The sequence below is a fragment of the Vicia villosa genome, linkage group LG2, assembly GCF_029867415.1.
Source record: "Vicia villosa cultivar HV-30 ecotype Madison, WI linkage group LG2, Vvil1.0, whole genome shotgun sequence".
Lineage (NCBI taxonomy): Eukaryota > Viridiplantae > Streptophyta > Magnoliopsida > Fabales > Fabaceae > Vicia > Vicia villosa.
This window is the reverse complement of record NC_081181.1, coordinates 134,662,230-134,678,315: the sequence shown is the minus strand read 5'-3', so window position 1 is coordinate 134,678,315 and position 16,086 is coordinate 134,662,230. Positions and strand designations below refer to the sequence as shown.

General features: G+C 35.6%; 2 protein-coding genes and 1 pseudogene across 2 annotated transcripts; all 3 read right to left on the bottom strand.

Moving 5' to 3' along the window:
* Nucleotides 1-4,486: 4,486 nt before the first annotated feature.
* Nucleotides 4,487-7,101, bottom strand: LOC131650068 (uncharacterized; annotated as a pseudogene).
* Nucleotides 7,102-7,200: 99 nt separating this feature from the next.
* LOC131650067 (uncharacterized) lies at nt 7,201-9,576 on the bottom strand. Its single transcript, XM_058919809.1, has 4 exons — nt 9,123-9,576; nt 8,597-9,038; nt 7,599-8,515; nt 7,201-7,511 (listed from the first exon to the last, which is right to left on the bottom strand). Exons 1-4 carry the CDS (start codon nt 9,574-9,576, stop codon nt 7,201-7,203), a joined length of 2,124 nt encoding a protein of 707 aa, XP_058775792.1.
* Nucleotides 9,577-11,412: 1,836 nt separating this feature from the next.
* On the bottom strand, nt 11,413-13,068 carry LOC131650066 (uncharacterized). Its single transcript, XM_058919808.1, has 8 exons — nt 12,931-13,068; nt 12,583-12,850; nt 12,402-12,492; nt 12,191-12,318; nt 12,022-12,112; nt 11,786-11,942; nt 11,504-11,680; nt 11,413-11,418 (listed from the first exon to the last, which is right to left on the bottom strand). Exons 1-8 carry the CDS (start codon nt 13,066-13,068, stop codon nt 11,413-11,415), a joined length of 1,056 nt encoding a protein of 351 aa, XP_058775791.1.
* Between the last annotated feature and the right edge of the window lie 3,018 nt (nt 13,069-16,086).

Genomic DNA, 16,086 nt, shown 5'->3' with positions numbered 1-16,086 from the left:
TGTTCCACCGGATATCTGAATGAGACAAAGACATAATCCTGCGAGACCAATGCATTCTTTGTTCATTTCTCAACACTGATCGGGGAAGATGAAATGTAAACCACCTAGCCAGTAGTGGTATACAGCACATGAGAGTTCCTCGTTTCTTCATGGTACGAGTGTGTAGAGAATGTAGAATGTCTCCCAGCAATGTTGGTACCCGGGTTACGGATTAGGAAAAGGTTGATGATGTGTACACTTATGAACTGGTCGGGATTTGGGAATAAAACCAACCCATAGATCAAAAGTGCCATAACTTCCTCAAAAGCTGGATAAATTTTGTTTTCTAGCAATAGTCGAGCCTTTTCCAATAAGAACTTGGCAAGTAAACCCTTAATTCCACTCTTTGTTTCCCAATTGGACTCGATTTCTGATTTCCGCAGATGTAAAGCAGCAGCAATGACTTCAGGTTTTGGAATCCTTTCTAAACCAGTGAAAGGTAATTGATTTCGAACAGGCAATCCAATTAGTTCAGAGAATTCTTCCAAAGTGGGTACCAACTGGTAATCAGGAAAGGTAAAGCAATGATGTTCAGGGTCAAAGAACTGGAACAGGACCCGTATCATGTCTTCTTCAAATTTTGAGGTAACCAAATGGAGTAGGTGACCATGCTTTTCAGTGAATTGAACATTCCTGGGGAATTCTGACACTAAGTCTTTTAGTTCAGATGGTACCGTTGAGATGTTGATTCGGATGTAATCTTTGGTGGCGGGAGCCATTACCTGCAAAAACAAAGGTAAACTCTTTGATCCTTGAAGTGTTTGGTGCAAAAATGATATGCTTATGATGCAAACATGTGGCACACAAAAACAAATCAAACAATAGCCTTAGGTTTAAAGGTTTGTATGGAGCTGATAGGTGATACCCTCCCCACTGAAGTTGTGTTGGTTAAAACCTGTCCTAGAATTGGATTCGGGTTCTATGATCCTTGGAAGTAACATCTCAATACGGCGCTCGAGCGGCCGATCAAAATATTCCTCGAGGATAACTAACTTCGATCAATTTCAAAGCTAGCCACTTAAAAGGCCACAAGTCAAGTTCAACTAAAAAGGTTCTAAGACAAATTAGTGTTTAATGACACTTCGGAAGCCTAATATACTCCTTGATCGTTTTCAAGGGACATCAGTATAAACTAAAGTATCGCACTAACGATGACTACCAGATCAACCGTATCGGTACATGCCGTACAGTTTCCTTGGTCTAATGTCATATACTTAAGGTATCTCGAGATTCGGGTTAGAATCTTTCACACAAGCAAAATACCCAAGCAAGCCTTTGAAAAATAGAGCAATCAAGTCAAACAATTGAAAACATCGAAGTGATCTATTCTCTTAAGGTAACCCCTTTTGAAAACATTTTGTTTTTTGAAAGTATCTCCCCAGCAGAGTCGCCAGTTCTGTGGACCTCCGATTTTTTTTAATACCGGGCCATACCTCTGATCTGTAGAGATACGTGAACTGACTCTTTTTTGTCGCTTAATGCTTTCGCATTTTGAAAATTCACAGAGTCGCCACCGACCTTTTATTTTATCCAATTAAGGAAAGGTTTATAAAAGACACAGAAAAAAGACCTTTAAGAAATTCTGGGTAAGGGGGTAGGTTATACAAAGGGAAGGTGTTAGCACCCTTTGTATCCATGGTTATCCATGGGCTCTTAAGTTTGCTTAGCTCACTTGTTTTTCGATCACTTTTCAATTGCTCTGAAATTGCTCATATGTGGTTTCAAATACCTTTGTAAATTGAATTTTGTAATGATCCGTGTGTGGATGTATACAAAATGCTTGTTTATCTTTCGAAAGATGTTTTGAAAAGAACGTTAACTTTGTAATAATCCGTGTTTGGATGTATACAAAGTATTGTCTTTTTTGAAAGTTTTGAAAAATCAACAGTGTATAAGAATTTTGTTTGTTTTGATTTGAGCAAGCAAACTAGGAGGTCTACCCTGAGTTGTAAGGTCTTTATCCTATTTCCTTTAAAAATCTATCCTTTCACCGGATATAAAAGCAAGGTTCGATTTTGTACTCAAAACAGTAAAATTTGACTTTGATTTTGAAAGATTGAAAAGGGATTACCTTAAGAGGTGCAAGTGTGATTGTGATTGGATTCAGATATTTATCTTTGAAGTTAGTGATCTAACGGTTCAATTTTATCTTTGACATACACGCAGTTTATATGTGCTGGAAATTAAAGTGCGGAAATGTAAAGTGCGGAAAGTAAATCTACGCTATTACATCGATTGTGCGGGAAATGTAAACTAGCCTATTTACATGAATTTGACATCCTATACATTTATCTAGGAATTTAAATTGCAAGAAAAAATAAAAGGCATGTTTTTGGATTTTTTATGATTGGTTTTAATTATAATTAATGCATGATTAATTAAATTAAAAAGATGAAAATAGATTTAAACCTAGAAATTAAGTTTAAAATATGTACAAAATATTTGTTAATTAATTTTAAAACAAAACTAATTTTTTTGGAATTTTTGAAATTGATTGGAAATTGATTAAGCTAATTAATACATAATTATACAAATAATTATACAAATAATTAAAACTTAAAGAGAAAATTATTCAAAATATGTACAAAATTAGTTTATAATATATAAACAATATTTAACACAAAGAACAATTTTTTTTAGGATTTTTTGATAGGTTAGAATAATTAAAAAGCAAATATATAAATATATACTAATTAATTATGCAAAATATTGAAATTTTGAAGAAAAATAAAATATTTTTATTTCAGAAAATAGTATATTATTTTAGAAGTCTAAAAATATTTTTTGTGTATTTTTTGGATTTTTAAAACTATTTTTAATTAATTTAACAAAGAAATTAAAATGAAATAGAAAATAAAATAGAAAATAAAAGGATACTGATCCTGTGTGGTTTGATTGAGGGAGTATGATGTGCACGCGTGATCTGGAGCGTTGGATGACTCATTAAATGAAATCAAGTGGTCCAGAAATTGAGGCTCATGGGACACGTTGCACCTGCAAAGCACAGGATTAGAGGAAAATTTAAAAACACGCGCGCTGCTGAACCAATGAGGGGGAGACACCTCATCGTCTTCAACCTTCAGCCAGGGGTTTTTACAGCGCTTTTATGAAACATGCGCTGTAATTGATGAACCTCAAACCTGCAAAATAGCGAATAGGGGTAAACAAGCACATAAATTTGGCGCGATGGTACCATTCAACTCGTTTTGTCCATACGAATCTAATGGTGCTATTTAGAACCTCTAATTTTGCCTAATTTGGAAAGCCCTAATTTTGAAGCTATGAACCCTAAAATGGTAGTTTCGTTTATACGTGTCCAAACTTCAATTAAGTTTCCAGAAATGATCTACACCTCAAACCAAACTTAATAGTATGTCTACATCTTGTTAAACATGTGTGAATAACCAGATACGAATTGATTTTAGTTTGAACAAATTTGGACCTGTATAGCTCGATTCAGTGAGCTTCAAGGCTTGTAACTGATTGGGATAGTTTCATCCGATGATAATAAGTGGGTGGTGCTTGTTAGAAGCATATTATGATTTTCCTGCGGGCGTTATTGTTGAATTTGGTTATTATGGGGACAATAATTTTGGAATAAATTGGTTTAAAGAAGTGGGAGATTAGGTGGATTTACCGTACTTTCACAGCAGATACACATTTGATGACAACATTCATTCATTTGTTGTTACAGTTTCTCAGTCTTCATTAAATGAGGGAAAATTAGTTTAGTAACTTATTCTAATACTTTTCTGTTTTTTGGGTTAAGGTTTAATGAAGTATTTGTGTGATTTAACAGTTTGTGTTTGTATTGCAGAAGTTGGGGTTAAATACTGCAAGAATCTTGGGAAGTTGTGGGTATGAAGCCCTTGTTTTATGTGGGGACAGCGGTATGTCCACAACAATGATACTGTCAAACATTCATGATCCTTACAATACTGAGTTAGGTCCTGGGTGGGATATGTTTTGTAGATGTCATAAAATTGATGCCGGTGAATGTATTGTATTTAGAGTTGATGTCCGATGTCGTTGTGCAATATGTTACGTTTATCGGTTTCCCGGATAGTATATTGCAGTAACTGGCAGCTATCACTATAATTGCTTTTGACGTTTTTTAGTGTTGATCTGTCAGTAAACCTTAAAAGGGATTTAAATTTAAGAATCAGTATAATAAAAGCAACAAATACAGGAATTATATATTGTCGAAGATCTCCTTGTAAACTACATTTGTAGTTATTGTTTTAACTTTTGCATGTTGATCATGTATTAATATCTTGATTCCTTGTTTTGTTGTCACTCTTGATAGTGCAACATATATTTGTCCATGTGTAAAAACATCCCTTGGTAGGTATAGACCAACAGTATCCAAAGACTGTCCTTGGGATTTGTTAATTGTCATGGCATATGACACTATAATGGGGAACTGTCTTCTGTTGAGCTTGAACGGTCATGGTGATTGGGAAGGTGACATATCCATTCGTGGGATGTAAACCTGATTGCCACAGTTCTTTCCAGCTATTATCGAAGCTTCAATAACATGTGTCCCCAATTTTGTTACTATCAACCTTGTTCCATTACATAGTCCTTCTGACTGATCAATATTCCTCATGAGCATAATTGGTGTTCCAACCTTTAACTTTAAATGATGGGTAGGCAAACCAGATGTACGGAGGGAACTGAGAAATTCTGGAGTTAGGATATTTACCACTGTGTCGTCATTGATTTCGGACTTATCAACAGTATTGGAGCTGTAGTAATCCCGCATGTCTCCTGTATGAAGAATATAATGAGTTAAGTGAAATTAATATGAAAAGTTGTTTTTCATAAAGGGTAGTGAGAGAGATGTAGACCTGGGATTAAGTCAAGGATATGACTGTTTATTTGTTCCACAATTTCTAATTTTGAAGCCAGAATTGCTCGACCCTTAAGGTATTGGATTGAATGAAAATTGTGAATAAAGTCAGGATATATAGCATCAACAATGGCGACGATCGGGTCTTCAAACTGTGTTATCAACAGGTCAGGTGGAATTTCAAAATCTGTCACACCGTCATTGGGCTCAGATACTTTTCCTTCGCCAATTCTTAACAACCATTCAGAAAACTGTTGCATTTCATTTTTATCATCTTGGGTCGACCGGATTGCAGGCGCATGTTTTTGGTTAATGTTAACACTTGAACAGAATTCCATATGTAAGACGCATTTATGGCAGAATGTACAATATCCGAACGGCTTCCTCGAGGGACAACAGGTAAAATCTGCCTGAAATCACCTCCAAAAACAACAACTTTTCCACCAAACATCTCCTTTGAGTTACCGTATTTAGACATTACGTCTCTGAGCGTTCTATCAAGTGCTTCAAAAGTATGCTTGTGTGCCATTGGAGCCTCATCCCAAATAATTAGTTTAGTTTGTCTAAGAAGGTCTCCCACATCATCATTGTACTCAATTTTGCAAGTAGAATTATCTAGCGTTGGCACTGGTATCTTAAATTTTGAATGTGCAGTTCGACCTCCTGGCAACAATAATGACGCTATACCACTGGTTGCGACTGTCAGACATATATCATGCTTCGACCTTAATGTTGCCGCCAGTGTTCTCCACATGTATGTCTTACCGGTTCCACCGTAACCATGTAGGAAGAAGACTGCACCATTCTGCGACTCAACTGCGCGCATAATTTTGTAATACATAGCTCTCTGTTCATCTGGGTCAAGGTGATCAGTAAGGTCTTTCACAAAATTGGGTTTCTTCAATAACATAACTAGTGATATAGTTATTATGAATCGCTAAACGATCAACCAAACAAACAGTAGTATTATAAAATTTAGTTAATAATAATTTCAATGGTTTACCTGTAAGTCCACGAAAGAGATTTGTGAATTCTGTCTTTGTTTTGGCAATGTTATAATTGCGTTCGTCATATATCAGTCTATTAACTAATTGTTGCAGAACATATCCATCTGGATAAGGGATTGGTTTGAAATCTTTTAGTGTCCTTTTATTTTCTTGAAGCAGCTTTTCTATTTCAATCAGGGTCAAATGTTGCAATTCGGCATCTGTGAGAACCAATTCTGTTTTTCAACATTATAAAGAAGAAAGTTAGGCATTGGCTAATAGAAGAGATCCATTTGGTTGTAATTATATATATATATATATATATATATATATATATATATATATATATATATATATATATATATAGTGATAGATAATATAACTGCAGCAATAATTTAGTATATATTATTTAAATTTAAACTCTTAAAAACCTGTATTTAAAGCCAATTGCCTTTGAGCATGTAGGACACCATCAGATAACAGATGCCATGATTCCTTCCAAACGTGTGCTGGGCGATTAACAGCGCCCGACAATAGCATCACCACAAATAGTTTTCGGACAAAATGTCCAGAGCCCCATTCACTGGCCTCTTTGAGAGCACCAATATATTCTTTGTCATCTTCCAGAAATCCCATGGCAAAGCATGCATCTCTAAATGTTTCATACTGGGTATTACCGACCTTGCGAATTTCTTCATAACTTTTTGGTCCCTTGGCTACCGTCAACATCATCCGCATGTAAAAAAGTTCACCTGTTGTTGGTGGAACCCATATCAATCTCCCAATGGTGAATCCCTGTTTGCGGGGCCTCCACTCCCTTTCTTTTTTGTGGTAAACAAACTTAGATACAAATTGACCATAAGTGAGTGACTATGCCTCAGTATACTTTGAGTTTGCAGATAGCCAACCAGTAAACATGGAATCAGTAACACTTGCATCCTCCAAAACATTTTCCATTCGATCGTGATCAGTGTAGTAAACAGCCTTTTTGCCTACCAGGTGATAAAACATACGTTCCACTGCTGGTCTTCTACCATGAATGTGAAAGGAGTAAATTCTCCAGCATGCTTCACATGGTGAGATATATCTGCAATCTAAGTATTGTTTTATTTCATCAACCGGTTCATTGTTGTTGGTTGACACGGAAGCTGTTATTCTGTCATAGCCTTTGCTAATGTATTTGAAAAGATATTTGATTGAAGTGCTCTGGTTACACCATTCCATGTTTATATGTGCGTTATATTTGAGGAGAAATCTTTTGTTATAAGGTACCACATGACGGTTGTCCAATGTGATACCATTTTTTTCAATAACGTGGGTTTTTTATCTTCTCCTATAGAGGGGATAACCTTCTGCATCAACAATAGTTTCCTCGTTAAACTTATTTGGAAAGTATTTAGAGCATTTACCATTTTTCATACAGGTTGATGTCGTGCGCGCCACTCCATATGGGTCGTGCATCATGTTAGATTTAACCAACGCATACAACCTCGGATGAACAGCAGGGTCTGGTATTTCAGCACAGATGATGTTGTCAATGTCCGATGGTGTGGGGTATTTGCTCTGAGGATGTAAGAAAATCAAAATATATGCGTGTGGCAATCCCCTCTTCTGAAATTCAATAGTGTACATAACTATAAATGTACCAGTTAGTTAATATGTAATTTCAATTTAGGAAGAAGATGTTAATTAATTAAAAGAACATAAAAAACCATACTTACAGGCCAAAACTTTCCCTAGAACATGCTTTTTTGTTATATCTGCAATGAGTTCGTCAAATTTGATTTTGAAGACTTTAGTAATAATATCGGGTCGATCATGTGGTTGTAACCCAGTTTCGGACAAGGCACGGATAATTTCTGGCCATGTTGGATTGCAAGTAAATGTAATGAATAGGTCTGGAAAACCCAATCTACTTGAAATTGCCATTCCGTCAAAATACAGTTGATCCATATATCTTTTTCCCCCAACAAAAGATGATGGCAAGACAACTCGCTTTCCCCGCTTTTGTTGTTGTCTGCCATCACCGTTATTGCATTCATCTGTCAACCTGTTATATTTTCCCACTCTTATTTTTGATTGATTATTTCGCAACCAGTTCAGCCTTTCAGATTCCATCATACAATAACCGTCGACCGAGAACTGTTGAAACAGACGGCGTGAGTGTAGCAAAGTTTTTGCCTCCTTGCTACGGTCTTGTGACCTGTATGAAAGCCAGTCCTTGATGCTCTGACGATTTTGTCGGGTAACCTCAGTTTCATGGCGATATCTATGCAATATATTTTTCCTATAACCATCTTCACCATACGCAAATATGAGAGGGTATTGATATGCCAAATATGCTGGATGAAACTCATCAATACGTTGCAAACCACCGTTGCGTGCTTGAATAATAATGTCCCTATTACAAGCAGAATCAACGTCTCCCACAATTAGTGCAGCAACTTCTGAAACCGTTGGTCTGTTATACACGCGTCCATCCTCAGGTCTATCACATATAACCCTCAGTTTTAAGTCTAAGAATGCATTATCGTCCAGGACATCCCTCGCCATTCTAAAAACTTTTGCATGAATATTGAACTCATATAACATGATCTTCAAATTATGAACAGTGTTCTCGTCAATTTCAGTATTGTCTCTGCGCATTTTATGCAACGTTAAAAATAAATATAGGTAACGATCACGAAGACCTTAACTATTTGTGGAATATTAGAAATACCTGAAACACTTCATTCTATTAGTAACTTCATTATCTGTGTCATAAATATATAGCTGAGCATATTGCAGACGGTCTCCAGTTTCTGGTAGTAGAGTACCTATTCGATGACAGGTTTGACTGTGCAGTCTCAAAGTTGGTGGTCCTCCTTTCTTTGAATATGTGGTGTCAAATTTCATTCCAGGAGAAGTAAACGAACACATTGAGTTGTATGTTCGAATATTATTTCGATAATTTTTGCTCTCGGTAGATGTTTTGTTAAACAGCAGATGTCTCAACAGTGGGGGTGGCTCTTCAAGTAAAGGTACAACAATTTTACCACCGCGACAACAGCGATGGAATGTTGGAACATGTCCCTTTTTGGTTTTACTGGCACGTTCTTGAAGCCACATGTGTGCATGACAATATGTACATTCCCATATTTGATCCCCTATATCAGAATATTCTGCAGATTTAGAAATTAATATAGTGTCATTTGTGATCTAAATATTTGATATGCCGTTGAAATGTTTATTCTTTGTAACATTACCTTGTAAATTTGAATCTGCTAAGGGTGCTTGTTCCATATCATCCTCAGAGTCTGAAGTATTGGATGAGCTGCAATCATCCTCGGAGTTAGACAGTGGCACTTGAGAATATTGTGTTTCAGGTTGTATGACAGAAAACTTTCTATTCTCCAATATAAGCCTTCTTTTCTTGTGAGCATCAATTGAATGAGCTCTATCTTCTACATTTGGAATAGAAACTGGGGAGATTGTACTTGGGGATGGGGCACTGCTGGGATGACCACATGATGATTTCTTATTTTGCAATATCAGCCTTCTTTTCTTCCTTGCATCACTTACATCAGTTTTATCTACCAAGTTTTGAGAATGATCTGATTCAGTGCATTGTGCATCTCTCTTCTCCTTCATTCTAAGTCTTCTACTTTGTCTAGCAATATAAGAGTTAGTATGACTGGTTTGTTCATTAGTTTCTAGCATATTTCCTAAAGATAGCTACGATGCCAGTAAGTAGTTCTAAGAAGAATATGAGTGGACTAATTATATAGATCAATTCCAATTACAATATTAAACTGTATGAATTCTACAATATAAAACTGTATGGATTCACATTACTCAAGTGATAACAGCTGTTATGAAACAAACAGATATAATATTAATGGGGTATGTTGGAAAGTTGATTGGGATGAGGCAATAAGTGAAGCATTATCTGCTAAATACTTTATACAATGCAAATGGAAGGTCTTGTCATTATAATTTCAAAACGTTATGTACAATCTTTATATTACCTATTATAACAGTCCTTATTAACGAGAACATGAATGGACATTAACATATTTCTAACTCTCATGTGTACCTTTATTTAACTCAGTAGGTGATCCCATTCAATCCAATTGCCACAGGTGCTCAGATAAATGTCAACAAATTTAAGAGAATACATACAATGTCATATGCGCAGATATATTAATTTTTATTATTTATAACATTCAACGGAGCATTTGGTCGGTGCATGTTAGGTGTGTTGATTTCTCATCATACTTGCAAGTTCAATTTCATGTTAGGAACTTTTTAATACGTTTATGACATTCAACGGAGCATTTGGTCGGTGCATGCTAGTTGTGTTGACTTCTCAGTAAAAATGCAAGTTCATTTTCATGTGAGTAACTTTTGAATATGGTTTATGTGTCTTTTACCTGTGTTGTCGTAACCAATATTGCAAATTGTGGTTGTTATTAGTTGTGACAATATGTTATTACAATAGCATGTAATGCTAGTTTGGATATTGGAGATGAGTAAAAAACAAAGTATATCATAGCAGTTGAATAGATGATTAAGAAAAACCAGAAAAGTCTTATATTAAGATAACAGAAATAAAATTACATAGTTGTTACCAAACCAAAAGAAACAGACTTACAAGTCTGATTTGTTTATGCGGCAATACAAACAAAAAACAAATAAATTGGAAAGGAAATAAAACATGTCCACACCATAAAACAAAAACACACCAAAACATACATAAAATTATGCAGGAACTACTAATCTATCTTCTATATTTTTATAATTTTCTTTAACTTGTTTGATGAAAGTTCTCCATCACATGTGGCATCCAAGGTTGTTGACTCGCTTGATGCGCCTGGAAAGTGTCTTTTTCCAGTAGGAGTAAGTGGATCTGTGCTGTGCATCGAACTCACATCAAGATCCTGTTACATAAGTGAACAAACATCACACAATTAATATTCAACAGTACATTAAAAGTGGAGTACATTTCACTACAGTAAACGTCCTTACGACGACAAAATTAGGTTCGGATCGAACAATGGTCGTTGCTTCGACACCAGGTTGTTTCATCTACAAATCATTCGAAAGATAGTACAAAATCATAATATGCGCAAAGTCAGTTTATAATGATTTTAAGTTGCATAACACATGCAAAGATTAAATTCAAATACTTCATCTGTGTCAAACTGATCAGCAAGCTCTTTCACAAAAGGGTCATTCTTCAATAGCATAACGACCGAGGCATTCTTCCAACGTGGTTGCCACTTAACTTTGAAAGCCATCTTGCAATCCAACATCTGATCCAATGCCAGTGGGAATTCCAAGGGATCATGAATGCCAGCCTGTAGGAGATTGCAAGACAAAGATCAGTTAACTGTGGCATAATTTTCTATGTTTTTCCAACACTATGTAAACGGAAATACCTTAATCATTGTATGACGCAGCTGAGAAGCAGACAATCCCAAAAGTAACTCACACTCTCGGTCCCAAAATAGAAAGTTACAGCTATTCCCGGCCTGAGTAACTTCGATCTCAATCTTATACCTATATTCGCAGTATACATAGAGCACTCAAAAAGGTCATGTTCCGTGCCTTGACAATCACACATATAAATGAAATAACATAAAACATGTGACAAGTATGTTAACCTAAAAATCTCTGCCTTAGTGAAATGTCCAGCCTCACACTCAAACGGAGCTCTGTCACCATGCGCAATACATGAGCAAGCATGACAACCACGATAATACCAGCCATACGGAGAGGCAACCAGCATTTTAGTTTCTCCAACAGTCGTACAAAATGTAATCTGCAATTATGGAACCAAAAGATAATACGATACACAGTCAAATGCAACGGAAAAATGGCAATATATACTAAATCATAATAAATGGCCAACAACTTCCAAACATACAGTTCTAAGTTTTATGATATCCCCAATAGGCATTACAACAGCCTTTGAAAGCAATTTCTGTACAGGAGTCATCTGTTGATTTTCAGAGTTCTGTGCCGAAAGCTGTGAATTGGAACCCTCCTGGCCAGACAACGTAATCATGGAATCCTTCGGAAAACTGTCAAAGGAAGACAATAATGTAACAATCACATTGCATAAAAATTAAAACCACACAAGAGCAAATCCAGGGACCATACCTTTCTATAAACTCTTTCATCGGCAGCAAATCAGTATTCAGACCAAGGACGGTAACATTAAACGTGTTTGTCACGGACAGTGGAAACTTTCCTATACAAATAGAATGTTACATAACTATCTATATCAGAATACAAGGATATCTAACACCAAACTTGATCAATTACTAACCCTGTTCCTTGACTTTAGCATATTGGATCATGACAAAAATAGGACCAGAATCATCTCCGCGCTCCTGCTTGAACTTCATGAATTGTTCAACATAGGATTCCCAAAGCGTGCAATTGATAGTATTCTCACTGAAGAAATAATACAAACCATGTCATCTACATAGTCACATAAGATATGTTCGATAAATTATACAATAAATATGAATACAAACCCCCCGTCACGCAGCATCATGTTAATCTGCTGCTTCCGGGCACCTGATGTGGTCTGTGAATACCCAATACTTTCCACCATACCAATGACATCTAAAACACATACAGCCAAAAAAAACCTTAAAATGAAACAACACATAAAAAACAAATCCAGTAAAACAGAATAGAGATAAAATATTCTACCTATTAGCACATCCTTGTTAAAGTTGCCGTTTATTATATCAGTAAATTTAGTAAACACCAGCGGCTTTGGAGGTATTTTCGCGTTGTTATCATCCGTAACCGTAGTGCCAGCAGTAAACTTCAACATAAACTTATGAGACGAAGGTCTGAAAGCCGCAACATTAGCCTGAACCTTAAAATTGGAAACAGTGTAACTATGATCCAAGACCATTTTTTCTGAAAATAGAGATACATGCGGTGCAGGAACAACAACATGTATGTCACCACCCTGGAAAAAACATTAAAATCAAACATACAACAAACCAAAAACAATATATGAAAAAACAACCAAACAATTCACTTCATTACCGATACATCAACAAAAATCATCTCAAAATGCTCCCTCTTGTTCGAAACAACTGTCCATTTGTGGTGCACACGAACAGAAACTTTCCAAAGTTCTTTGGTGTCATTGATGTCACATATTTTTGCTAATGGTCTTGCCATATTGAACACTGGTATGATACTGCAGAAAAGTGTAGCTAACCAATACTATAAATAACAAAACCATGTAGGAGTTACAAACTCTTCATTCCACTCTTCATTACATAACCATAACCGATGCTGAAGCTGAATGGAAAGAAACATATAAAGTCCTCATTAAGTTCTGCTTGTAACACATAATAATGGAGCATAGAAGATGCATGGACAAACCTAACTTAATGCCAATTATGTGAGACATCAATGGTGGAATATGGAACAACATACCTTCATAACTCATCAAAATTACACATGGCGCATCAAGAAGAAACAAATTCTACTCACAGACGAAGCCACTTGGCAGCACCACATAGAAAGTTCAAAAAGATAGAACTTTCTTATATTATAGATTACTTCTTATTAAAAAAAAATTGATGATAAATAAATACATTGTGTTTCTGAATAAAATAGCGTGTTTTAGTTTTATGAAAATTTTAAAAAGGGCTACCAGAGCGCTTTTCAGAAGCGCTTTCATATGCCCCTTTATACCAGCGCTTTATTACTAAAAGCGCTTTCGTATCCACCCCTATAAGAGCGCTTTCAAAAGCGCTTTCATACCCACCCCCTATAAGAGCGCTTTTAGAAAGCGCTTTCATACCCACCCCCTATAAGAGCGCTTTTAAAAAGCGCTTTCATACCCACCCCCTATAAGAGCGCTTTTAGAAAGCGCTTTCATTACCCCCCCCCCTATAAGAGCGCTTTTCTAGCGGGATTCTTAATTTTGTTTTTAGCCAAACCTACCAAAGCGCTTTTGGGCAAAAGCGCTTTCGTAGGTGTGCTGTTAAAAGCCAAATTTGGCGTAGTGATTCTACCTCTATGAAAATGAAGTGGTGTCGCTTCATAGAGTTCAAAGGATTGACTCTTAAATTCTCATGAAAAGGCTATGAGACAAAAGGCCTTATTTAATGCGTCATACTCATAATTCGATCAAATTTGACCCAGCTGGGGATTGAACATACGACAACACGCATGCCAAGCAAAGAGCCAACCACCTGGCCATCTCAACCCACTTGGGATCAAATACACGATAACATGGATGCCAAGCAACACACCAGCCACCAGACCATCACAACATTTCGTGATTTGTTGGAACGTTAATAATATATAACTGTTCATGAATCACAATTTTGAAATATTGCATCTCCTCATCAATTGGTACAAGAATTTTTATAAATAAATATATTTGTTAGACATAAAAGAGATATGAAAAATGAGATGTTTCAAGTGACCAAAATTATACATAATTCATTATTTTATTTTTCTAGTGCACGAAAATAAATGAAGAAACTTTATCGATATACTTAATGTGAATGTGCGATTCATATTAACGTTTCCAAAGTATCTTGAAATGCATTCATCGGATTATCCATTTGCATCTAATTTGCCTAAATTGATAAGGACAAATCGAAAGCTTAGTGTAAACACACGCTTTTAAATTTATTTTATACAAATTTTAGTATACCGTCTTTACCTTCTTCTTATCCATATTTTACAGCAGACCCCAATATAAGATCTAACAATATCTAAAAATAAATAAAGGCAGCAGACCCCAATATAAGATCTAACAATATCTAAAAATAAATAAAGGTGTGAAAGAGGTGATTAAAGGAACCAAGGATATATGGTCGAATAAGGAGGAAAAGAAGAAAGTGAAAATGAAATAGAAGTAGTTGACAATAATTTAAAAAACTGACATGAGTGTTGCGATGAAAGTTGAAAACAGTACAGTAATTTGACAAACATTGCCTAGGAATCCAGATGATCTGGGGAGGGTTACATTTCCTATATCAATATGAAGCGTGCATATAGAAAAATAATTTTTTTTAAGTGCAAATAATATATATGTATAAAAGGTTGGTAATTTGAAGATGGAACAAACAATTGTAGTTAGTTGTTGGATCACTGAAACATTCCCATTGGAGCGAGAAAAAATCCATATCATATTGGACAAAGTTCATACTTCTAAAAAGAAAAACTTGATTTTTAGATGTGCATGTTGAAATTGTTACAAATTTTTAGAATATTCTTAAATATAATATATAATAAAATGGTAGAATATTCTAGAACTATAATATGTATGAATATGGTAGAAGAATATTGAATTGTAAGTGTATAAAAAAGATAGAAGAATCTAGAACTATCATGATACTAATCTATCTTGAAAACTCTAGAAAAAACTAAAGAAATATAGAAACATTCACCGCCATTGAGAGGTTTGTGATTTGAGCCTATAAATAAGAAATTGGTATCTTGTAATTTATCATCCAAGAAATCAATGCATAGCCTTCTTTCTAAATAATTCTCTAAAACGATCTTTTATCAATCATTAACTAATCAACTACCAATAGTGGCATCAGAGCTAGGTTCGGTCATTCATTGGACATAGAAAAATATTTTTTCTTGTCACGAACTATTTTACTAAAACTAAAAAAAAAGGTCTCTGACTCAAACACAAAGGAGTACAGGAAGCCACACAGCCTGAATCTGATTGAGTTCAAACCAAAACTAAAATGAGAGAGAGGAGTTCAGGTAGACTAACAGTCCGCCCCTCTTAATTTCAAATCCAACTAATTTCGTAAACCCATGGAAAATAAGGCTCAAGTTTAGATAGAGCACAAGTGCAGGCGACAGAAAAATTGAGACCTGTGGCCTGAGGCTCAACTTGAGTACAAGCCTATAAAGACAAATCCAACTACTAGAGCAAGAATAAGTCCATGTCCAAATTCTTCTACAAGTACGGCAAGGAGATTCACATGCAACTAGACAACAAAAGTGGTCCTTGTTAGAAGTCTTTAACAAGACAAACAAGGAAGATCACAAGCGCAACTAAGAAGCGAAAAAGATTCTCGTCAAAATCCTTCAAGCCTTTAAGGTCCTATATCAATAACATTGGAGGCTTCATCATACTATTACACTCCTCCTACAATAAGTTTATTATTTATGTCTTGCCTCTTGTTCCGTGTTACTAAATGCTTCAATACTTCA